General features: G+C 38.4%; 1 protein-coding gene across 2 annotated transcripts in view; it reads right to left on the reverse strand.

Annotated features, from left to right (window-relative positions):
• DENND1B (DENN domain containing 1B) overlaps nt 1-25,066 on the reverse strand; it is a 151,368-nt gene that overhangs the window by 110,671 nt on the left and 15,631 nt on the right. For both annotated transcript variants that reach the window (XM_051625306.1, XM_051625305.1), the window contains exon 3: nt 6,664-6,707. In XM_051625306.1, the coding sequence (XP_051481266.1) occupies nt 6,664-6,707 (44 nt within the window). The remainder of the gene's footprint in view (nt 1-6,663; nt 6,708-25,066) is intronic.

Below are 25,066 nucleotides of genomic sequence, written 5' to 3' on the forward strand. Positions count from 1 at the left end.
TCTATAAATTGAAAGAGGTCTTCCCTCTTCCTGATTTTAGTCTAAAAATCAAGAATTGATGTGCTAAGGCTGCACTGGTCTATTATGTTTTCTGGAATAGTGGCCACTAGCACCTAGTGAAGGACATAGGACAGAGATAAGCATGCACTGTAACCTCAGAGACAAGTTGTTTCTCAGATGTGAATCTTTTGCTACTGACTGTACTTCTATGAATGACAGTAGGCAGAAACTGACTCACACAAAAAAACAGAAACTTAATGCCTTTTGTTAGGGAAGAAGCAAATAAGAGTCCGCCAGCCAAGCAGTTCACAATTGCCTTGAAAACTTACAAAGAGAAATAATTATATTCTGATCATTTATTTCCCTTCCTGGTTACCTGCCTGGAGCTTCTTCACCTTCACTTATTTCTCATCCAAGATCCTAAAGGACAGTGTGGACCCCTGCAGCTGCAGCTCACTAACCACCCTTTCCTTCCCTTGCCCTTTCTTGCTGCCGGCGAAGTCCTTTGCTGCTCCAGTTCCTGATTTCAGTCTGATCAAGTCTCAGTCTTTGGCACCTGGTTTCTTGATTTCATCATACTTGGATTATGAAATTTGATCCCGGACCATTTCCTAACAGAAGTAATATGTAAAATAAAAAAATATATAAACAAAATATTTGAAGTGACACTTCACATACTTGTAGCAGTAACGGTGAATCAATGTACCTCAAATATTATCCCACTTCTACAGAAAACTAACATGAAGAAAGGCAAAGCAAGAGCCAAGAACCAACAAAATATTTCAGGAATATTTCATCCAGTATCAAAAATAAAAAGAGGCCGAGCTAGTTTGGATATTCCTCAAAGAACAGCAGTAAGCTTGAGACACAAGAATAATGCTGAAAGTAAAACAGAGGCAACATACCAAAGACTCGAGTGAATAGAGGGTACCAAGCAAGTAGATGAAAAAGTATAAGGTAACACAGAATAAGAAATTAGGTGACATTAGACTGGAATATTCTGAGGTCAGTTGAGGTCAGTCAACAGCAACATCACACATGACAATTTGGCAGTCTTTCTGGAAGACGTCCCAAATGATTGTCATCACTGTTTCACCCAGCAGTTAATTTTTTCTTCTTTGGTTTGGCACATCACTGAAGGCTGTAGGAATCAGCCAAATCGCTAACAGTTATTTTCAATAGGCTGATACAGAATATCTGAAGGACAGTCAAATATTAATACTGTACTTATTTGAGCAAACAGAGAACTTTTCTACAAAATGTAATCCCTCAATATCACAGCTGTATGATAAAAAATGGCTAACATATGCATACAGTCTATTAAAATGCACATAATTTATTTGACTCAAAATGAAAACATATCTAACAAGTAATTCCATTCATCTGTCCCTTTTTCACCCAGCCTTAAGATATACAAATGCATGCCTTTTCACCAGAACACAGCAGCTGGGAATGAAAAGGAAAGCATTCAAATGATCATTTTCACATCATATTCCATCGTCTTTTCACCAGCTTCTCCCCAGTCTTTCTTTGAGCCCCATTCTGTTACAAGAGAGCTGCTTTTTAGATCAATTCATATTTCCATAATCCACACTGCTGTTTCGCCCTCTCCTCCCCAGGGTGGACTAACCCCTGCATCCAGAGTTATGGCTTACAACTGTCATTAAGACCTATAACAATAACAAGATAACAAAAGGGCTGGTAGAGATGAGGCTAGCCTGTACCATATGCTGATCAAGTTCAACATTTTTTACTTAAAAGCCCTATAAAACAAAACTTGCACAATCCTGAAAACAAGCATGCTTGATGTTGCCACCTGTCCTTAAAATCTCAAGAAAGTTCCAATTTTTCAGTAATGGGCTTTTACACTTTAAAAATAAAAGCCTCAGAATAAAAATTTATTCTGTCTCTGTTGGGATGAATTAAAAAAAATAATAATAATGGAGAATGCATCTTGTAATATTTACATCTCAAATGATACAACGGTCTTGGTGATTCTGGGTGTTCCCAGCATGTCTAGGTGGGCCGTTACTTCACAGAATATTTCTCAGGACCAGACAGATCTTTTCTGTTCACACAGTGCAGTTGGTAACTATAAATACACTATTGAATGTTTTTCTGCTGATTGTCTATCAGCTGGAATTTGCATAGGCAGGAAGCATTGCTGCCTTACACTGAGGGCACTCTTTAGTAAAAACAATATTAATTTTAAACACAAAGTTGCCAACATCTCAGCTGGGTTGTTTTCCTCATAGTTAAACAGGAATTCAAGTTCCAAGCTATCCTTAAACTAAATAATTATGTGCAACATTTAGACAAAGATACTTTTGAATATCAGGAATTTTATTATATGGATTCCTCCTTTCTTATACTAAGGCATCCAAATACTAATCTAACTTATTAATACACAAGCAACAAAATCCCAAAACCCCTTTTAAGATTTACTGATAAAAACAAAAACACCAAAGCAAGCACCTATCTAGTTAGCATAAACATTTGAAACATGTATTTAGTGCCTCATCAGAATAAAAGAACAAAGCCATCAAATGCAGAGAGCTGGTGCCTAGATCCCCTAACAGCATGCCTGCAGCCTTGAAAAGGCTGTAAACAGTCTCGTAGCTCCTGGGTTCCCGCTGCTCTCTTAGGAGTGCACAGAGGAACACGGAATCATCACAACTGGCTTCTGCACCTTATTTTGACCCAGACAACAGATCTAGCTTGCATCTTGAGAATTATTTTTTTTTAACTAAAATCTGTGTGATTAATTAAATATTTTAAAAAAGAATAATCTCTTTCATATTGGCCTCATTTATATAATTGCTCCAACAATCTATGCAATTCAATATTCCATCCTGCAAGAAAATGAGCACTTTGACTCCAGACATTCACTTACACCAGGTTTAACTTTCAATAGTTCATACAAACACTGAAAGTAAAGTGTGCAACTAGTGCTTTGCCAAGGGAAGGCCAAGATATTAGTACTTCAAAATAACTGTTTACACACACACATGCGTACCTATATATTTTTACGTATACTAATATTTTCACACAAATCTAATAGAGTTACATGTAAAATAGCAGGCTTTAGTACTTGGGTCACTACAGGATAAGGAGTAACATTTATTTTTCACAATTCAGTGGCAACTTCTGCATAATGTGATACATTAAAAAAAAAAAAAGATGTTATTATATAAAATACGGCATAACAACAAAAAGGATGTTACAGTAACTTTATAGAAAACAGTAGAGCTTCCTCACATGGGATGCCATATCCCTTACTGGTTACTCACCTGCAGGGTTTGGGAAAAGTCTGACATGAAAAAGCAGATTTAGTCTGCTTGCCTTAGAGCAGAGAGCAACAGAAGACAGGATGAATTCTGCAACGCAGCTAACAGTCCAATGCAGAGTCTCAATTATTTCTTAACCCACATCTTCAGTCAACAACACCTTGTCATATTTTATATTACTTAAAATGGCTTCTGGTAAGGCCACCTCTTGCCATATTTGACATTTGTATCAATCTTTCTGGCAAGAGGTTTTTCACCAGCAGAGAAGTGGCAGACTACAGAAAGAAACTATTATGTGATTAGAAGGGGGAAGAATAAGAACTAATTCAATGGATCAGTTTTTCTATACACCCTGTCTGCTGGGACCTATTGGAGACAGAAATCACTTCAGGCCAATAAAAAGTCAAATTAAAAAAACAACTGAATTCTCAAACAGCTAAAAATAATATCCAAAGTAGTTGTAATTACTGTGTAAGAAATGTTGCATTTCACATGCTTCAAAAGCTAAGACAAGACAAAAGCAGCACTGCCCACCTGCTGGTGCCATCGGCACTGAGCTCTCATCCTTCCTCATGCCAGCACTACTCCTATTCCCAGGAATGTTTCAACCCCATGAAGTTACTGGGAGTTTGAGTTTTTATTTCCAGTACAGCTCTGAACAGAGGCATACTGGAGGCATCTCTGGACACATCTGACATCAGTGGCTTTTCTACTGACTCCACTACCATAAGGAGACAGCCAGCACCAGCAAATCTCCATTCTGCTGGGTGACAGTAATTGCTACAGAGATACACATTATCCTTTCCAACAGGTAAGAAGTAGTTAATTTTGGAAGCAAACCTGATGTTTTTATTTGGGTTGCTTCTCTAAAGCACTTAAACCCACTATTTTTTAAAACTACTGCATTTTTTTTACCTAGATATCAAAGCATTGGTTTTTTTTCTGGACAGACTTCCATTTGAAAATGAACTTGCAAGGCTGAAATCAAACTCTAGTCTAACCCATCTGAATAAACAATACACTAATTTCAAGATTAAAAACATATGCATCTTTTATCATAAAAATTTCATTGAGCACAAGGGGAGTTTTGAGCATACTAAAGACAGCCTGTGGGCATATACATTCAAAATACATTTAAAATTTTAAAAAATGCCATTAAAGCACTACAACCCTTTCCTCATTCAAATGCCAAATTGTGAGGATAATAGTAGAAGAGCTTCTGGAAAGTCAACATTTAAGAAAAAAGTAGACCAACACTAGAATACTGCCCAGCATAAAAGAAAATGGCAGCCTACAAGAATAAGAGAGGATTAAGTATGAGTAAGCATTGGAAAGCTCAGGCGTAGTGAGAGGACAAATGTGAGAAAAAGGAGAAATATATTAAAAGAGCTTACACTAGTTTTCTTTGCATTATGAGAGCAACAAAAAGGTGACATGATAAACTGTAGAAAAATGCAGGAAGAGAGGAAAATATTTTGCCCACTGTTATCACATCACTGTGCAAACAGACAGCCCTTAGATTTTAGGAAAGATGATTCTTTGGGACACATCCAAAAACTAACTCACACATTTTACATTTAAAATAGAAATGACTGGGAAATAGGATGGAGAATCTTCTTTTTTAATATTCTCCCCACAAACTTTTATTGAAATTAGCCCTGATAGTTTAAGTGAGATTCCCTTTTTTTTTTTTTAATTAAATGTGATAGCTATTCACAACTCCAGTCCAAACCTACTGTGTTCAAGATGCACACACATATGTGTACAGAAGGCTTCTGCTGATTTCACTTGACCACTTGGCTCAGGGGTTTGCTACAGAAGCTGCTACATGTTTTGTTCAAATCCAGCGGTTCTAATAGGAAAACTTCTCTTGCAAGGATGAGGATTAAAATATACTGTTTTCCAGAAAGAGAAATTATTTACCTGAAACAGTAGATTCCCTCCACTGCTGCGACACAATGTGCAGACATAGATTCTTCAGAGCCAAAGGCAGATAGCTGCCTGATTACTTTGGTTTTTGTGGATTAGGTATGTCTGATGCATCTTCATATGATTCCCCTCCAGTCTTTAGTGGGCTTCATCTTCTAATCATTTTTCTACACCAGCTGTTCTTTGAATAACCTCTGACTTGCTGAATAAGCCCTCATTTTCCTTCATACAAAAATTTCCCTTTTCTTTTTTTTTTTTTCTATTTTAAGATAAAGTCTTTTTTAGAGAAAAGTACAAAACAAAATATATATTAAAAAATTACATTGAAGATGATCATTCAGCAGCCAGGAAAATTATCAAAACTTGCTGGATGTCTACTAAGAACATGTAACAGCACACTTTGCTCATGCACCATTTATCACTACCTTATAAGCTGCACATGTTTCTGACTGATGCTGTTCCCTAATCAGACATCCTACCTTCTATGTTTGTATATTTATTCCTTTCATCATGAATCACCTTATAGTTGTCTTTATAGAATCTTGTATTACTGATTTTTAAAAAAATCTACAATTTATCAAGATCTACTGTACAAAAATATTTCCAGATCATCAATTGCACTAGTATTACCAATGAAAAGTATGTTTGACTCAGCATTAGTCTATAAAGAAGAGCAGAGACACTGAGTCAGAGATATTTATTCTTCTTATTGTTTTTACATGTTTTGTTTATGAAAATAGTAATATCTCCATAGAATAAACACATCAAAAAGTTGCTGAAATAATAAAATTTAATAGTTACATTACATTTCAATGTTAATAACTTTAATAAAATAGTCCGGGGGGGGGGGGGGAGGGGGGGGCAGAAGAAAACAAATAACAGACAAAACCACAAACCACAAAGGTTTGCTGTCACTACAAACAGTGAAAGAGTCCACCAAAATCTTTAAGTTTATATCATTCTTTTTTATAAAGGTCTGAGGATATTTTTTTCCAAGCATTTAAATTGGGTACCTCTAAAATGTTATTAAATATATAAAATTTTACATGGTAAAGGATTAAAGGAATGGGACACCCAGGTTCTGACATTAAAAGGACATACATGTGCTGCTCAAGTTTTTTGTTCTCATGGGTTTTGTTAACATGATTTATAACATCAATGTTTGGCAAAGTTTTTTTGCTAAATTGTCCAGTTTTATTCCTACAACAGATAAAAACCTAACTCCATATCAAAAACAAGGTGATACAGAGAATTACTTTTAATACACAGTCCTCTACAACTGCTATTGCATATTCTTGTCACAAAGGCATTCTAATCACCAAGCCACCAGTTGGGTGAAGACTTCCTCCCCACTATTATTAGCATCTGCTTCTCCATAGCTGAATAGGAGAGCTTTTATTATTATTATTCTAACATTTTAAAAAAAGTTCAATCTCATGTTTCCAACCTGGTCTCCAAAGTCCTCTGGGAACTTCCACAGTACCACTGGATCTGTAAATAATTGACAGACAGCATTAATCAGAGGCAAAGGAACAGAGTATTACAGTCAGAGTACATTAATATTAAAGAGAGGGTCAGTTAGCATCAAGCTTTGAGGCAAGTGCAAAAATATATCTAAAAACTAAGGAAAATACTGGATTATTAAAAAGACTTATTTCATATTTATGAAACTATGTTTATTGTTTCACATATGGAAGCAGGTTATAATGTACCAAACTATTTTCATATTCAACTTTCTTTTTAACCTTTGAGCTCTTCATTTTTAAAAGCACATGTTCAATTTTCACAATGAAATTAAGAAATAGAATTCTATAAAATTTCTTTCCATCCACAGGAAAAAAAAAAAAAGAGATGTAAAATGATAAGGGGAAAACAAGTATCTCTACGAAATACAGAAAAGCAACATTTGTGATTTTAAAGATAGTACCAATGTAACCATCACTCTCAAGGAAGAGCTTAGAAGAGCTAGCATGTTTGAATATTTTCTGTTCTGAGCCATTTAAAAATCAGCTTCTCAACAATATCTTAAGAATTTAATAAACTGTTAATTATCAAAATCATCATTGCTATTTAGGCTATATATCAGTCTCCTATTAACACTATTTTGAGGGCATCTATCACAATGACCTGAACCATAACCATTCAACAAAAAACAAATTATACTCTTCATCCCCTCAAAGCTTTTAATCTCCTGCCATACAAAACCTTCCCGAGGTGCTACTGTTGAACTGTATCACAGACACCCATGCAGCTTCACAGCACTTCTATACAACAGATTAGCAGCAGCATTTGTCCATATGCTGAAAGTGAAATCACACATCTTCCTGCAAGGGAGACCCAGGTTGGTGCCAAAGCCCAGACCAGAGGGAAAGCTCTCCAGTTTCTGCTTGTGCCCTGGCCAATGCCAGGCAGACCCTGCTGCTGACAGCGTGGCCAACAACAGCCCTGGGTGCCAGAGAGCAAATGACTGGAGAAACCCACCAGTAAGCACCAGAGCACACTGTCTGATGAGAACTGCAACCTCTTGGCTACCCCCACAGCTGCTGGGATGTCTGCCTTCTGAGGAGCCAAGATCTGGAAAATGTATTCAGATTTCCAATTCAGTCTGTAACACTACCACTGTCTGGAAAATCAGAAACCTCCTCTTATGGCTACACCCACGTATGTGTGGTGTCACAAATTGAAGCTTTAATGGCAGTGAAATGCCACTGAAGGTATTTTCATTCCTAGCTACTGATTTCAGCACATACAGCTGCTGCTGCTGCTGCTGCATCTGCTTTTGCCACTGGCCCGCTCAGGAGCCGGAGACTGAAGCCAGTGCCTCTCCTTCATCCCAGGCCAGATGTTAAACCAACAGTGGAATAAACATTTCAATCATGTTGCAAAATTCAGCTTGTCCATCAGCTCAACCTGGTTTAGAGGTAATTTTCATCTAATCCAAATCTAGTGGAGATTTTAGATAAAAATATGGCCATTTCACTCTTCTCATTGAACAAGCACATTTTTGCTCCTAAAAAATATCTGAGGAAGGTTCTACAGCTATTATTTAAGAAAATATACGTATTTTGCACGAGGAATCTTCCTCCACCTACTATGGGGAGCAAGAACTTTTGGAGGCAGACATAAAAGAAGAGGTAAGATGCTATATTTATAAAAATAGGAGAGTAAATGAAAACAGTTACTTAAAATGGATACTTTTTTTCCCCATCTATTTTGTGTGTCTTTGAATCACAAACACATTTGTGTAATGACCAGATACAAGGAGAGTCTGAATACCTTGGTGTCTACAATGTAAGGCATCTCTTTATTTTTATTCCAATTAAGTATCACAAAAAAGTAAGTAATTATATATTAACAGTGATCTCTGATAAATTCAAAGTGTAGCAAGCATGGTAATGCATATCAAATACTCAGTGTTAAGTAATTCATAAGCTACTTGCTAAAAAACACTGGAAATTGTGCAGAATCCAAAAAATATCACAAAAGAGCTTGCAAATCTAGGGCCATATGTTCACAAACATTTCAAGTATAATTTTCTCTGCAGATAAGCAATCCCACTGCACTACTTGTTGGTGATCCTCTACCACCATCCCTCCTGCTGATGCAGCCTCTTCCACAGCTACACAATGAACCAGATGAGGGAAATGACCAAGATCCAACCAAATGTCTGGAATTTTTCAGGTCAGTATCAACTAGATCAGTTCCCCAAAACTCTTGGGTTTGTGCCAAAAAAAAAAAAAAAGGAAAAAAAAAACAACCAGGGAACGGGGAGTTGCGGTGAGAAATAAGCAGATCCGACATCATACCAGCCTTAAGCATTTGCTAGACCTCATGAAATAGAAGGTGGTTACCAGCTGCATCTAGTTTCATTTCTCATCACCGATTTCTTGTTCGGACCTTCCCAAGTCTTGCTGTACCATTTCTGGTTGCCTTTATTGCAAAACCCAAGAGTTAGTGTCTGCAGATGGGCACGTGGAGTGCCCTGCAGGAAGGCAGGCTGAGGGAGCACGGCCAGGGAGGAGCGCACTCGACAAACGCAACCCTTTGGAGTGAGGAAACCCAGCAGATTATTTTGGCAGGTGTGGAATACAGTTACATGAGAAAGATTTGTGTATTGAATACTCTAGGAACAAAGTAACAAAATCACAGGGGTTTTTTTATACTTTGTAAAACATTAAATGTATAAACTGCTAAATGGGAAAGAAATGTAATTTCTTTCTTTTGTTGTTCTTAGAGGAAGGGTAGCTGACAGGCTTCAAAAAAAAGCAGCAAATCACAATAGCAAGACCACCAAGAATAATCCTAAAAGGTCACAATCAGGAGCAAACTATAACCTTGGAATTAAGCAAAATTTGGCTCTAGATAAGATGGGGTTTGGGGGCAAATGGGCAATAATTTCACATCTCAGTGACATGCCAATGGAGCTGCACAGCATTTCTCGGGAGCACCTTTTAACTACGGGCACCAAGATCAGCAGCTCCCATAACTGTTTTTGGTGCCCTGATAGGTTAACAGATATAAAACCTGCAGCTATAATTTAGTGCCCTGCTCAGTATGCTGTTCTCACTTCCTGCTATTATGGCTCTTTTATACTACTTTGGTCTCATATGAAATAATAAAAACAACTCTCAAGTAAATTCCAGTTCACTGAACTACTGGTACAGCAGTATTTATTTTCATATCATTAAAGGCTGTTCATTTGAAGAGAGGATAATTACATATTATCTAAAGATGTGGAATAAAGCTTCTAATACTCTGTGGAAACAACAAAGAGCCAACATTTTTTTTAAATTCCTAACTCAATTCAAGAAAAAACATTCAGTGCTCTATTAAAAAAAAAAAAATATATATATATATACACACACACACCTCCAAGACTTGTCCAACTGCTTTGAGCTGGGTTTTGCAGTTGTCATAACTGGCTCTTAAATGGTTATTTTAGTAGATACTTGCCATATATTTATTAAGTAAGAAAATCTGATGTGACTTGTGCTTCAAAAAGAAAAGTTTCTATATTCTGCCTTCACTCTCTAAAACCAAACTCGAAAACCTATAAAAAAACTTGAGTTTTTATGATAATTATGGGAGTCAGGGATTGCGCTTTTTTCAAAACATTGTTTGTTTCTGCTTTTGGAACTGGGCTCAGGCAGCATCAGACATCTTTGTGACAACTTCTCACAAGTACTGGAAAGGAAGAAACAACAGGGAACTGACTTAGAAATAAAAAGAGAAAGTATAATTCGATTCTGCAACTTCATGTATTTTATCTTCAGATTCACAACGACTGAATTTTCTTTTCCCAGAGGATTACTTTCCAGGCAGCTCATCTGATATGGCAAAGTTAGGTCAATTTTGTGCTTATTTTATGGGTGAGAGGATGAGGCTCACTCAGAAATAGCTATTTCTATAGCCATCTGAGAAACTAATTTTCTTCTTCCTCCAACAGACTTTTTGGGACAAATGCTTTGCACTTTGTAGTAGTAAGAGGAAATTGTCAAGTACACACATAAAATACTTTGTCTATTGCACTTGTAAATAGATATATGCATGTACAAGCAGCACTTCTTAATATGCCTGCTACATCCAGGACAGACATTTCTTACTAAAGGACATCTTAACTAAATATCCTCCAGCACTGGAAAGTATGTCTCCCAGGTGTGAATTTACACCTGTGTCAGGCTGCAGCTCATGCACACATCACTGGACAGAACTTGTGACACTTGACTACTTTTGCATAATTTGTAAGTCGGTTATACATATTTTAAAAGAATTTTTTTTATTTATAAGATGATTCAGAAAGAACCAATTAAGCCCCTGAGGGCCACCATTAGAAGCAGATGCAACTCTTGGTACAAGTCACAAGAGAGATAAACATGGAAAAGGGACCAAAACTTACAAATACAGTAGACTTGATACAAAGAGAAAAGTAAGTCATGTGCAATGCTGCCTAAGTATTCAAAATGCTGCAATCTAGAACTCCTGCACAGGAAAAACGCAGACAAGTAGGATGCACACTAACAGAAGAGAAACACATGCAAGCCCTCAAGGTAACTCCTCTCCAAAAAGCTGTTCCTATAAAGGTAACTTCATAAAAGACATCATCTATATTTTTAGGAAAACCATTTCTAACACATTTTAACTTCTGTAACAAATCTAAGAAAATATAATATATAAAATATGTATTAAAAAGTCTATTTCTCATTACAGTAGAGAAGTAGTACACTCAGAACTATGAAAAAAATAAACCTAAGAGATAAGTTTGCCAAAAATTCTGTAAATATATTCTAAAAATATTCCTTACAATCACTAAGCTTGCAGATTGTGAACATCACCCAAAAATACAACAGGATGAGCTAATTAGCACACATTTAATTTGGTAATTAAATAGAAATTACAAACACATGCTGAGAACCATCATCTCAGGTAATTCTCTTGATAGCAACAGAGAATCATCTCAGACAGAAATACACAGCTAGAGTAAAACGAAACTGATTAATGAAGTAGTCAAATATTTTGCCTGGAGAGGAGGAATCTTCATCCCTGTGAGTGTTTCTGAGCAGAATAGACAAAAAGACTACCACGCCAAGTTGGTCATGTTTTGGGACAGAGGAACAGACTAGCAGCCAATTCAGTATCCCCCTAGCTATATTTTCTATGATGTAAAGATATTCACTGGAAAAACGCTGTCAGTGCAAAGAGGAAAGAAGAGTCTGGGGCCAAGAACTACGGGAGTGGGGAAAAAAAGTACTGAGGAAAAGGAAGGCAGCAAAGCTTAGTGCAGACACTTCCTCTTTCTTGTCTGCAAAAAAGTTCCAGACTTTTTTTCTTACGTGAAAACAGGAATGCAATAAATAAAGCTGAAATTATATATCACTATCTCAGGGAACAGCTTTAGAAACACACATGTAAGCAATAAGCAGAATTTATTTTGTTAGAATAAGTAGTTTTCAGCAATAAAAAATAGGTTATCTGAAAGAAGTTTATAACACTGCTACCATCCAAAGGAAAAATCTGCTATGTACTTTAAATAATCTGTTGGAAACTCACCGCAGTAATTACAATTATGCTTTTGTATCGATACAGAGTATTTTATTACTACAACAATTATTCAGAAGCAAGAGATGAACCATTATATGCAACCCTAGCATTTTCAAATATTAAAACACCTGATTAAAAAAAAGAACATTCACATAAAAAGATTACTTCTTGCAAAAAAAATATTTGTTTATCATATTAAAATCCGCTTGTTAACATTTTCATACATGAAGTGCCAGAGGTGCAGTAGGAACAGGAGACACTGCTGTCAGAAAGATCTAAGCGCAACAGTGGTCTTCAACTTTCAGGTTTGGAGGATCAAAGTGGAGCACCTGCCAGAAGCTGGAGGAAGAGCAAAACACTGTAGAAAAGGGGGGAAGAAGGGAGCTACAAGATTTTGAAAGCATCAGTAACCAAAAGAAAGAACAAGGAAAAAATACACTGAAGCAAATGTATTGAAAATGTGAAACCAAGGAACACTGGCTAACTTCTCTGGCACTTAAAACCTGTCATATTACCAACAATATGCAAATTAGGGTGCCACTGTACAAAAATACTTAAGAGTAAACTTTTATGCAAAGCATGTAGTCCATGTATTTTTTGCTCATTGAATGAATACTGACAAACTTCTACAAGACCATTACGTCTGTTCATACTCGAACTGCACCACAGAAAGCTTATAGCAGAATGCAACCACACTCAGACTTTTCATAAAACCAAAAGAAAACATATTCACAAAATTACATAAAATCTTAACAATCCAACACCTTCTTCACTCACACTTTACCCACTAACGTGCCTGCCTAAATTGCAAAACAGTTGCTATTTCAGCAAATAGCAGATGAACCAAAGGCAAAAAACCACTGAACCAAGAAGAGGTGTGTTCCCCTGCAAAGCCAGCTACTTCCAGCCAAAGACCAGTAATACTGAGTGTTTGACCACTGACAATTTTAAGAATTAAATACTGATACTTTACAACCATGTAATTACAGAGAAATGTTAACAAGTTTCAGGAATTATATTTGCCAGCTTTTCCTGCTAGATATTAATGCACTGAGATTTTTCTGGGTCTCCAGGTGCTTACACAGTAACTCCAGCAGCACATTGGAGCAAGGTGCAGAACCTGGTCTCACCTTTCAAAATAAGCCACAGTGTGGCCACAACGCAGAAGGCCAGTATCTCCTGTCTCCTCTCCCTTCCCCACACACTGGTCGCCTCTGCCTTGTGTTCAACTGATTGCAAAGCTCATATCCCATTTTGAAAAATTATTTAGGCATCAAAGGTACCTGACTCTCACTGGTACTGAAGGAGATATTTGGAACGTTTGACTTTCCATATTTTTCCTTTTAATTTTTCCTCATAAAAAGTACAGTGTGAACTAAATGACAACAGTGTCAAACACCACACATTAAATACTACCTCCTAACCAAGGGAAAATGGAAAGCAACATTTAAATACCGTTCCTCAGTTACAGTCACAGTATCTGTTGCCTGTGAACCTTTGTGGCTTCACATGTGCCAATCAGAAACATGATTTTTCTAATCAGTGCCTTCTCGGTCAGGTTCATAAACATAATGACAAAGACAGATTCCTCACAGGTAAGATTAAAACTTCTTGCTCCTGCAAGGAAGTTTTTCCTAAGGAAACTGTATTTAACTGTAGCTGAACATAACCTGGACAGGCTTACGAGTAAGCTGAAGACTGTATCATAGTTTAAAATAATTTTGTAGGACCTATGCTTGAAAAATGACCCAAATTACAAGTAACCCAAATTACTCATAGACCTACCAAGTGGCACAGAATTTAATTCAAACTTTTCACAGACACGTAACTTACTAAATTGCTTCAGGATACTGGTGCTCATACCACACCTGTGGAAACCCAGGATTTTGTTTCTAATACATGGAAAAACAAACAATCCAAAACTGCAAGAGTCTCTGGGTCTTTAAACAAAAAACCATGCACACCACACTCTTCCCTATTCCACACAAACACAACTCCCATTTGAAGTCAGTGAGTCCAACTCAGTCACTCACAGCATTACAATGTCATGGCAACTCCACAGCTTTAACGTGTAGGTCAGCACTGCCCCATCACGGTGTGACCAGCTCACAGCCTGTGCTGAAGTGTGTGACTGACACATGTACATGACACTCTAAAGCCATTAAATAAATGTACTGATTGCAAAGTTTGCCATAGAATTTTTTCAAGTACTTCTACTTTTATGTCATAATGGTTCCTTAAAGTACCCAGAAAATCAAGGATGTGAAAACAGTGCGCAAATAACTGAACTCCAGCTAATCATGTTGAGCCTACCACATTGTAGAGATGTGGGGCTTTGTTTGACATCACTGAGTATTTTGGACTGACAGTTCCCCTGATTTTTCCCAACTTCCCTGTCTATAGCACAGTCAAACTAGGGAATAAGTGCTTTTTTCCTTTTATGAGCAAGTAGATGGTTAAAACTTCTAGCCACATTTTGCCATCTCCTTCAGAGTTCCAAGTCAATCCCTTTTTGCCCAGGAATTTGTTACCACTGAAGGACAGAGCAGCAAGTCATTTCAGCTAACTAGGGACAGAAAGGAAGGGTCCCTGTGGCTGCAATGCTATTAGCCATGCTGCAGGATAAAACTTTAATCAGGGTGAGAGTTCATTGCACAGATAGTGCACAGATAAAATTAGTATGTTCAGCCTTCATCTGGTCTCTTTGCAAGATAAGCAGGAGTTTCTTTTACCTGCTAAGTCTTTAGAATGAGCTTATCAAGTGTGGCAACAACTGTGTACCTTTTGAAGCTGCAGGGTTACTTTTAATTTTCCTCTTTTTAACTTGTAATCATGAGTGAACTACAACTCATGTAATTGAGGATCTAAGAACTGAGGTAGCAAAAGAACAAGCAAATGAGAACCATATATGCCTTAAGTGATTGCTAATGTTTGAGGAAGGTTTACAAAACAAAATACATCTGCTGATACTGGGTCTCTAGTTCAAAGAAGTTGCAACAAAACAAGCTCTGCAGTGATCTAATGAAATGAACAATAACACGTGAAAGAGAATGAACAAAATTCTGTGCTACAACAACATAGTTTCAAATCTTCTATCTTTATCCAGCTTTCATTTTCCCATTATAATTAATGTTGTCTACATTAAATTAAAACTTTTCACATTTTGCTTACTGGCTGTGGTAGGAAGGGAGGGAAATACAGCAGCACTGACAATCAGGATCTGGCCTGGCTGTTTCCTACTCCTCAGAACACCCACAGCACCACAGCTGAAACACATCTGACTATGAAAGCTGTAACTCTATCAGACAACATTTCACCATTTTATATACATACCTATCTGCTACAAATTAAAAGTCATAAACATTCTTGGTTACACAAAACCCTAAAACCAAAACAATCACAATTATTAGCAATAACCTACATATGTAAGTTTGCTATATGTGTAAACAGTTCATAGATTCAAAATAATTAAAATATCTTTTTATCATTTGTATTTTTTAGCCTATTTTGTTTCATCTTTATCTTGGTTGTTCATGATACCTTAAGCCAGAATAAAGATGAAGGAGCACTGATCAATAAGCACAAATCTTTTTTTGTCTTCGCCTTCCATCTTATACCAAATTTGGTTTAATACTACTGGGGGAAAAAACCTCATCAGTCACCTGATGGAGTCATTCAAAACTTAACCAAACAGGGCTAATGGGTGAGAATTGAATTGAAAACACCTTTACAAAGAAAGCAATTTCTTTTCTTCGCACTCCTCAGAAGCTGTGGGTGATCACTGTAATCGAACCATCAACAGCAAGGGGCCATCTGTCCCAGGGGCTCTCCACATGAGCAAGAATCAACAACAAAAAAATTCAGAGGCTAGCCCACATGCATTCAGCTCTGATTTGTCTATGACAGGCAACATGCAGCTGAAAATCAATGTTTTGACATTTTTCACATACCAATCCTTAAAAGTCAACACTAAACTTTTGATAAGAACACAAGAGTAGGTTAAGAGGTTGCTTACAGAAAGATCCGTGTTACTCCAACAGCTAATAAACCTCTAATCAGCTGAGATTCTCACTATATCACGAAGAACTCGTTTCAGTATCCAGTAACCATGTTCAGAATTAACAGAGCACAAAAAACAACATTTACACTAGCACTGATATTACAAGTTCCATCTAGTATTAGTCTGCACAGCTATTGAAGATACTCTAGTCATTCACCAAACCACTTCTACAGAATCCCCCAAACCTCGGGTTTTTTCCATAGAAAACAAGTAAGACATTAAGAAAAGGCCTGCCAGAAGTTTCCAAGCCAGTGACTACACACAATGCAGGCTGAGACCAAGGGCTCAGGATGACCCAGCAAAGGCACTGTGGCTTTGGCACCCAATGTCCCGGGCAACAGAGACCCTTCTGATCCCCACCAAGGACCTCCCAGGATAGGACTACAGGCTCCACAGCACATCCCTCCCAGGAATGCTCCCAAACCCAGCAATTTTCCCTCACCAAGCCTTTCAAATAAGAACAACACAAATGGCAGAAGACTAATCCTGTTTATCTATTTGGTGTTTTCCTACTGGAAAAACTATTGACCTTTTAGTAAAACAAACTGACATAGCTGCACCTCTGCACCTCTCTCTCCAACTGCGGCACAGCTCTTAAAAGTCACCAAGTAATTATAGAGGACAATAATAAAATAATTTATATTTTTCAGCTTCATTAATAGCATTTGTGCCTCTCTGCTTCAGCAGAGCTAGAACATAAGCCCAGTCAGCAGCACAACACACTAGGAATTCAAAAATGTACACTCTGATTTTCAGTCCTGCCACTTACCCGCTGCATGGCCCTGAGTAAGTCATTCCAGGTTTCCAAATATCATGAAATCTTGAAAAAAATTATTCTTTTTGATTCAGAAGAACATTTACCTGCATAAAAATAGGACATTTCCCTGCAAGCCCAGGGTTAACTATTTTAAAGTACAGGTCACACATAAATTAAGACACGTAAAAGCAAGTCAAAGGTCTTTCTCAAAGGTGTTTACTGTTATTAAGGTCAAAATTCCCATTTATTTGCCAGAGTGGAGTCAGTAAAAGAGGGGATATAAAAGTCATCCCAATATACATAAAGGAGCTGTAAACAGAATGGTATTGAGGTCTTGCTGCCCTGCAGGCAGGAGATCTAGGTTCCTGTCTCTGTGGGTTAACTAATTCCAAAGTGCATTTAATAACCAGGAAACTCCCCAAGATGATTTTTGGTATCATCTACTTCAGTGACAAAATAGAAGAATTACGTTTCTCTACTGATTTCTCAAGTACTATTTACTCAGAACAGCAAAGCAGAAGGGTGATGCAGATGTATTATTTCAATTTACACCTTTACAAAGTAACTGTGATGTAGTTAGTATGCAAAACTATTCTGTCCTATGAAACCTCAATGCCTGATGCTTGCTTCATCCAGCGGAATCTCCAATAAATCAAGCACAAACAGTGAAAATTAATTTAACAGTGTGATAATGGCAGACTATATACTTCCCCTTAAAAGAAAAAGCTAAAGTTCAAAGCAACACACTGCACACGTATGTCCCACGTGGGGTCAGAACTCAACACATCCTTTGTAAATTGAGCCTTTCCAGAAGGCAAGGTCAGAAGCCTTCTTCTCCCATTTCAGCAGTCTGCATTCAAACTAGCTGTCCTAAAAGCACAGGAACGTACACCAGAAGCAGACACATCACAAGGCTGGTGAGTGGCAGCCTGACCCAGGCCCAGCTGCCTCGCCGATGAGAGCCAGGGCACGCCAGCAGGGCAGCAGGATCTGCTCACAGGGACCAAGGAGTGGCCCAGAGAGCAGTTACTGCCACACAGGGCAGAAAGGAGAGAGGAAACAAACCTGCATATACTCAGAGGAGCAACAGGGTGTTTGAGGAAGAGAAGATAAAGGCTACAGGAAGGAAGACAGTATTAGAGACGGATGGGCCATCTACATGTTTGAACTGAGTATTGCTGAAGTTCTCAATTTCACTTTCCAATGAGCATTACAGCAGAAAGAAGTGAGATGACAACAAGGAAAGCATGAGTAATCTATGCATATGTGCCAGATACACAGCAGCCAAAAATATTAACAAGGGAAAAAGTGATATTACTATTATTGATGTGAAAGAACAAGAAATTACTTATTAAGAAATCAACAACAGAATAAATTAAGGTTATGTCTCATCTAAAAACATCAATTTACCAAATAAATCTTATGCTAGTATTTCAGAATGCACCTATAAACCTGCACTACAGTAACAGCTGTCAACACACAGAACGCACAAAAAGCTGAAATATATGACACTGCATGTAGTATTACATTAATCTGTAAGAAATGTTTCATAAAAAGGTCTCCTCTCAACAACTGCCCTTCTCATTGCACAATTTCTGTGTTCAGTAGTTGCATGAAAGGACCAGGTGCCATTATGTCTTCCATACGTTGGAAGGGCTGTATGATTCTAGCATCCGTTTTGTATCTATTTCTCCAACTTCTTCCTTGACATGGATCACTAGAGAAACCTCAGTTTACCTACAAGTGTCACATGATTAACCACTTCTAGTCATTTCACACATGTGCTCTGCACTTCCACACTGCTCAGCCAGAGGTCAGAGGAAGCATCATATCAATGGTTGTGCTACTTCCAAACATAAATAAAATAAAGCATGTACCGAAACACATTTACTCAAGTGCTGAGAAGTCCTACCACTGGCTGACCGTGGAATACTGGTGGTTACTGATCATTCCTCTTAATGCAAGGGGCCTAAAGCTGTCCAGGTCGTAAGCAAATGTTTGAAGAGGGGCAACAACAAAGGGCAGCTTTAATCCCTTTGTGTGAAGCAGGAAGAGGAATTTACTTCATATATAAAACACATCTATGGCCAGCGAAGTATGAAACTTCCAGAAGTGCACAAGCAAGGCATTATGTCTTTGCTTTTTGCATGTTGGGAGAGACCAGGAGGGAGGGGAGCAGTGCTTCTCATGGGCTGGATGTAGTGCAGCAGAAGGAATGGTTGTTCACCAGGCAGGGAGCTGTAACCCACCAAGTGTATTAATCACTGTTGGTATCTTCTGCCAGCCTGGGTCAAAAGTAGCATAATCAATTAGTCAAACAGGTGAACCTGAGAATATGGGAGGCTTAACTATTGGTTAACACAAGTTTCAGAATTTCTAATTGGATTATGACTAAATTCCCAGCACTTATAAGTACCAAAATGAGATCAGAAGGGAAAACCTCCATCTTCCCATTGCACAAAGACTGGGAACAGCTCTCCCCTGCTGTTGTACGACAGCATTGATCACCCAAAGATCCATGGCATTAACTACAGGATGCATCTCGCTGCCTGTCGAACGAGTGTGAGGAGGTTATTACTGTGATGCTTCTTTATGAACTTCAAAAACACTGTCCAGAAGCAGTGGAAACAGTTAAAAGACCAAATGCTAAATTATATTAATTTATGCAAAGGAAGATAAAACTGTAAAATTTGAATTCAAGAAGTACCTGATCTAGGCTAGGGAGGAGGAGAACAGAGTAACTCTAGTTTTAAGGGTTGCCAAAAGATTTAGTTTTCATTTGGGGATCTCTTTATGAAGCATTTGAGAAGAGTGAGCGATGCAAACTCTAAATTCCATAGCAATGGACAGCTAAGCCAGCGCACATCTCCATACCCTCTTGCATCCCATCAGAACTCCTGTAACCACTCCTGACACTCATTTGCTTGACCCATTTTTGATAAACAAAGAATGGAGTACTTGAAGTATTTTCTTCCCCTTGTTCACCCCATTCTTTGGTAGTCCCTTATTTTATGGTCAGAGGTTAAACTGCTGACCTCTCACCTTCAAGGCAAGTTTTTCCTCTCTTCCATAAAAGATTTTTCACAGTGTGCAGCATTCGGATTAGCCCCTATCCCCCTGAACAAAAGCTGTGCCTTTGTACTCCTGGGTTGGGCACAGAGTCCATACATCAGAGGAAGCTGGTCCTACTTACCATTCACAATAACGATATTGTGAGGCCCCTCTAACGCCTCGTCTCTCAGTGTCTAGACTTTCCCCAACCAGCCAGCAAAAAGAAAATCCTATAAAGCACTCAACTGAAAATTAACTATGGTACCCTGTTGTGAACCTGATGAAGACGTTATTTGAACATACGGCAAAACTTTCCATTGTTTAACATAAAGATAAGAGAAAAAACTTTTAGAGCCCTAAGCTTTAAATAGTCATAGGGATCAACTTCACTCATGGGTCAGTAAATGCATTTTATTAGCAAGCAGCTATTGCTTATGTGTGTCTTTAAAATAATACACAGATTATTACATTATACTCAAGTGTTTAGCATTCTGGATATCTACAGAGCCTAACTTTATACTCTCTAAGGATATGCTAAAGCAAAGCTCAAGACATAGGAAAAGCAGTGTATCTTCCAGAACTAACTGGAACCAGAGCATCAGTATTACCTAATGTCCCACTAATCTTCAGCAATCACAATAACAAAGTATGACAAAAGAAATATTTTATGCTTTGCTGTAAGAAACAAGACATGTAAGTGTTAAGCATCATTTATCATCAGAAAAGGAGAACTCTGGGCAAGAAAGGGTATCTATAAAGTTAGAGTGCAAATAAACCATGGGATAGGGAGGAACGGAACAATCCTACACTGCAATTACTTATATTTTGTGTCTTAGTAACACTTGCATTTCTATAGCATAAATAATACACAGTGACAAGAGAATTCACTAAAGTGGACTACCATTAACAAAAATTTGTTTTCATCTTGAGAAAATAAATCCACAAGCAGGCCAGGAAGAAAACAAAAAAACACACACAAGATCTGAGCAATATTTTAATAAGCACATGATAAATTAGGAATCAATTAAAATAACTATTATTGCAGACAAATAGATGTTTGCAGCTTTGCAGAGTTCTTTTGGCCTCTCCTGTGTAATTTTTAAAGAGTTCCTGGGACTTTGCTAGGGGAAGAAGCCACAGTAGCAGAATGCATCTCTCACCAGTTTCACCAATCTGCTCTGAAAAGAGAGCCAGAGCACCTCCAAGTAAGAGGTAAACGGGTTGTTGTTTGGCATAGATTGCTTGACTGGGGAAACATGAGGGTGTCTGCTTGTTTTTTGGGTTTTATTTTTTTAAAGTGTGTTTTGTGATTTACCCAGAAAGTGTGAAATCATCCTTGTCATAACAGGAAAAACAAAACAATACTTTTATCCCTTACCAGCTACCCTGTGGGGCCTGGTCAAAGCAGTAGTATGTGGAAAGCAACAGGACTTGAGAGCCTGGAAACAAATGCTACTGCGTCTGCAATGCCCCAGGATAGGAATAACAGCAACCTCAATTCTGTCAGCAGGTAGAAAAGGTTGAACATGCAAAGGAGACAGAAAACAGGAGACAACCTTCTCTGTCTTTATGAAGTATCAGACATGACACCATCTCCCTCTGCCACACAGCACAGTCATGCTTAGGAAAGCCTGAGTATTTTAATGTTCTTTCTAATGTCCTTTAAAAAAAAAATTCCCACACAGGATGGCTGCTGTCATGCCTAGGTGCTAATATCTTCAGATATAAAAATACTTATGTCAACCTCTGATGTGTTTTGGGCTCTGTGATCTTTCCTAAGACTGACCCTTAGACCACATACCAAGGAGACACGTATTGTGTGCTGCAGACACCAGCAATAACAGCATAAGCACCCTCAGGCTCGTACCAAACTACTTTTACTTGGAGTTATCACACATAAACCCCACCATATGATCACTAATCTCTAGAAGTTATACAAATAAACAGTAATAAAGAGGCATTTAATTTAATTAAATTGGAAAGGGAAATACTAGCCCTCTATAACAGCTGACAATACCAAGCTGTGTGGTGGGATTGACACCCTAGAGAGAAGGGATGCCACCCAGAGGGACCTTGACAGGCAGGCCATTGCCAGCTTCATGAAGTTCAACAAGGCCAAGTGCAAGGTCCTGCACCTGGGTCAGCACAACCCCAGGCACAAATACAGGGTGGGGAGAAGATGGGTAGAGAGCAGTCCCAAGGAAAAGGACTTGGAGGTGGTAGTGGATGAGAAGCTTGACATCAGCTGCCAGTGTGTGGCCCAGAGAGCCAACTGCATCTTGGGCTGCATCAAAAGAAATGTGGCCAGCAGGGTCAGGGAAGTGATTCTGCCCCCTACTCTGCTCTGGTCAGACCCCACCTGGAGTACTGCATACAGCTCTGGAGCCCCCAGCACAAGAAAGATGTGGAGCTGTTGGAGAGGGTCCAGAGAAGGGTAGTAAGGCACTGGAATAGGTTAGCTAGGGAGGCTGTGGAAGCCCCCTCTGTGCAGGTGTTCAAGGCCAGGTTGGATGAGGCTTTGTACAACCTAGTCTAGTGTGAGGTATCCCTGCTCATAGCAGGGAGACTGGAACCTGATGATCTTTAAGGTCCCTTTCAACCTTAACCATTCTATGATTCTATAAACTCCGCTCACAAATTGTATCTCAGCCACGGACAGGACTGTCCCAGGATGCTGTGCAGGCCAAGTGTATAACAGTAGCCCAAAAACAAGTGTGCTTGCACAAGATGGGCCTGCTGTTGTCCACCACGACAGCTTTAACCAGCTTTCAGACCTAAGCAGCTGACCACAAGTATGCACGCCAGAGAAAGAACTCTGGCAAAGATCAAGGTGGGCTCAGGCAGTGGCAGACGGCACCCAGCACCCACTCCTGTCACCGCCAGCTGCCACCACGTGGGCGGGGGACTGAACTTCTGCAAAGACTGATGTTCCTGGTTTTCACTCTCTGCCTAGAAGGCTGAAATCTGTACTCTGACAGATTTCTCATTTTTCTTTCAGTGAGAAACACAAGAATGGGGCTGTAGCAGGAAGGTGACTGCCAGAAGCAGGTCCCAGGGGCAGCCCTTCCAAACCTTTTGGTCAGGCCCATCCCCTTCCATCTGTGCTGAGGAAGAACTGAGCAGTTTTCACAAAGGAAAAGGGAGGGCCTGGGCTTTTGAAGACCCTGAGAAATGGGTCTAGTTTTGGATCTACACAGGAAAGAAGTTGCATCCAATGCAGGAAAGGATTTGTATTTTAGACTCAGGGTTCAGGTGCTTTGTTCCAATCAGGCAGCCTTGCTTTCTGCACACTGAGCTCCTTGCAGCATCATCAGACCTGTTTTAAGCTATCAGATCTGGAAAGCTGAGTTTAGCACATCTCAGAAGAAATTTTCTGAATAATTCAGCCAGACTCAGGTCATGCTGGCCAGTATCACCAAAGCACTGAACTGCAACACCTGTTGTGGCTAACTCCAGCTTGTTTTATTAGCCAGTGCTTTAACAGTTATGTGAAAGGCAACACATCTTCATATAGAGATCACACGTGCATTAAACAACAAGGAACACACAGATAACTAATCTGCAATGAAAAAACTCCAGATCTTGACTTGTCCTGATGATGATAAGCACCAACTTTCTTTTGCAGAGAACTGAAAATTTAAGAACACGTCTGCCATTCTTCAAGTTGCAGAGTATCTTCTTAACAAAAAGCCTCAGTCCCAACTTCCTCCAACACTTGCACCCAAAATTAAAATGAAAAATGAGAAGAGAGGAAAATGAGGAACCAACTGCACTATGATAAGGGGGTATTTCATTAAGCTACTACATTATTTCTGATGTGCTAAGAAAAATTTCTTCTACAAAGACACACCAAACACGTATTTAAGAATCACCCTGCACAGATGACTTGGTTGACCTGCTTTGTCCTCTTCTTCATCTATATGCTATTGTTCATCATCCCATTCTTTCTTACACTTAGAGACAAAATTACTTATATTGTTTTTCATTCCTGATCTACAGGCATATAATCAAATTAACACCTAAATTGTCATGCAATATGCACCATCCTAGAAGCACCACATATAAGAAAGTAAAGCCCCCACAAATGTAAACCTAAAACCCTCTTCACCCTGACAGATACACAAAGAATTACTCATCTCGCATCACTCTAAGGCGCTGTAATAATTTTAATCCCAATCATTTACCAAAACTGCCTCAAAAAAGAGGAGTTATAGTTTTACACATACAAAAGGGATAAATTTTTAAGATGTGGTACAAAGCATGGTTCATTTCAAGTACCACAAGTACCACCTGGCAACTAAATTTAAAAAGAAAAAACTTACTGAACATAATCCTCCAGTAAAACTTAAAACTACTGAAGAAAATTCTGACTACAAATTGTTAATTTTTTCCCCAAAGAAGGTTCTAACAAAAGGTAAGTGAATATCTCACTTATTTGTTTTGCTTTTGAAATAAGACTCTACAGCAGTTAAAAAAATATGCATTGCAGTGTTTGTTACTTCCTTGCTGAATGTACAGTAAGACTTTGATAACAAAAAGAAAGTATAGCAGATTCATCCACTCATAGTTATTTAAAATATTGATCTATTTTTAAATCTTGTGTTTTACATAGAAGCAATACTGCCCTTGTACTAACAAAAGCAATTATCAGACACACTGAAATGCTAAAAATGCATACAAGTGGCAAAAGTTTCAGCCTGAACTAATAAGACTTCTTAGTCTACTTCACTACTCTCTGCACAGTAACCAATTATTTTTTTGAATAAAAAGAAATCAAATATATAAACTCTGTTACCTTATATGTAACAAATCTGTGTGGTACCATGAACTCTGAGAACAGAGTTCAGCAATATTCTCCCTTCTAAAACAAATACAAGTAGAGTGATGTTAGATACTAGTGCAATCCTAATCTGGTCCCTGTCCTAAATCAGTCATTGCACTGGA

This window comes from Apus apus, chromosome 7 (genome assembly GCF_020740795.1).
Source record: "Apus apus isolate bApuApu2 chromosome 7, bApuApu2.pri.cur, whole genome shotgun sequence".
NCBI classification, from domain to species: Eukaryota; Metazoa; Chordata; class Aves; order Apodiformes; family Apodidae; genus Apus; species Apus apus.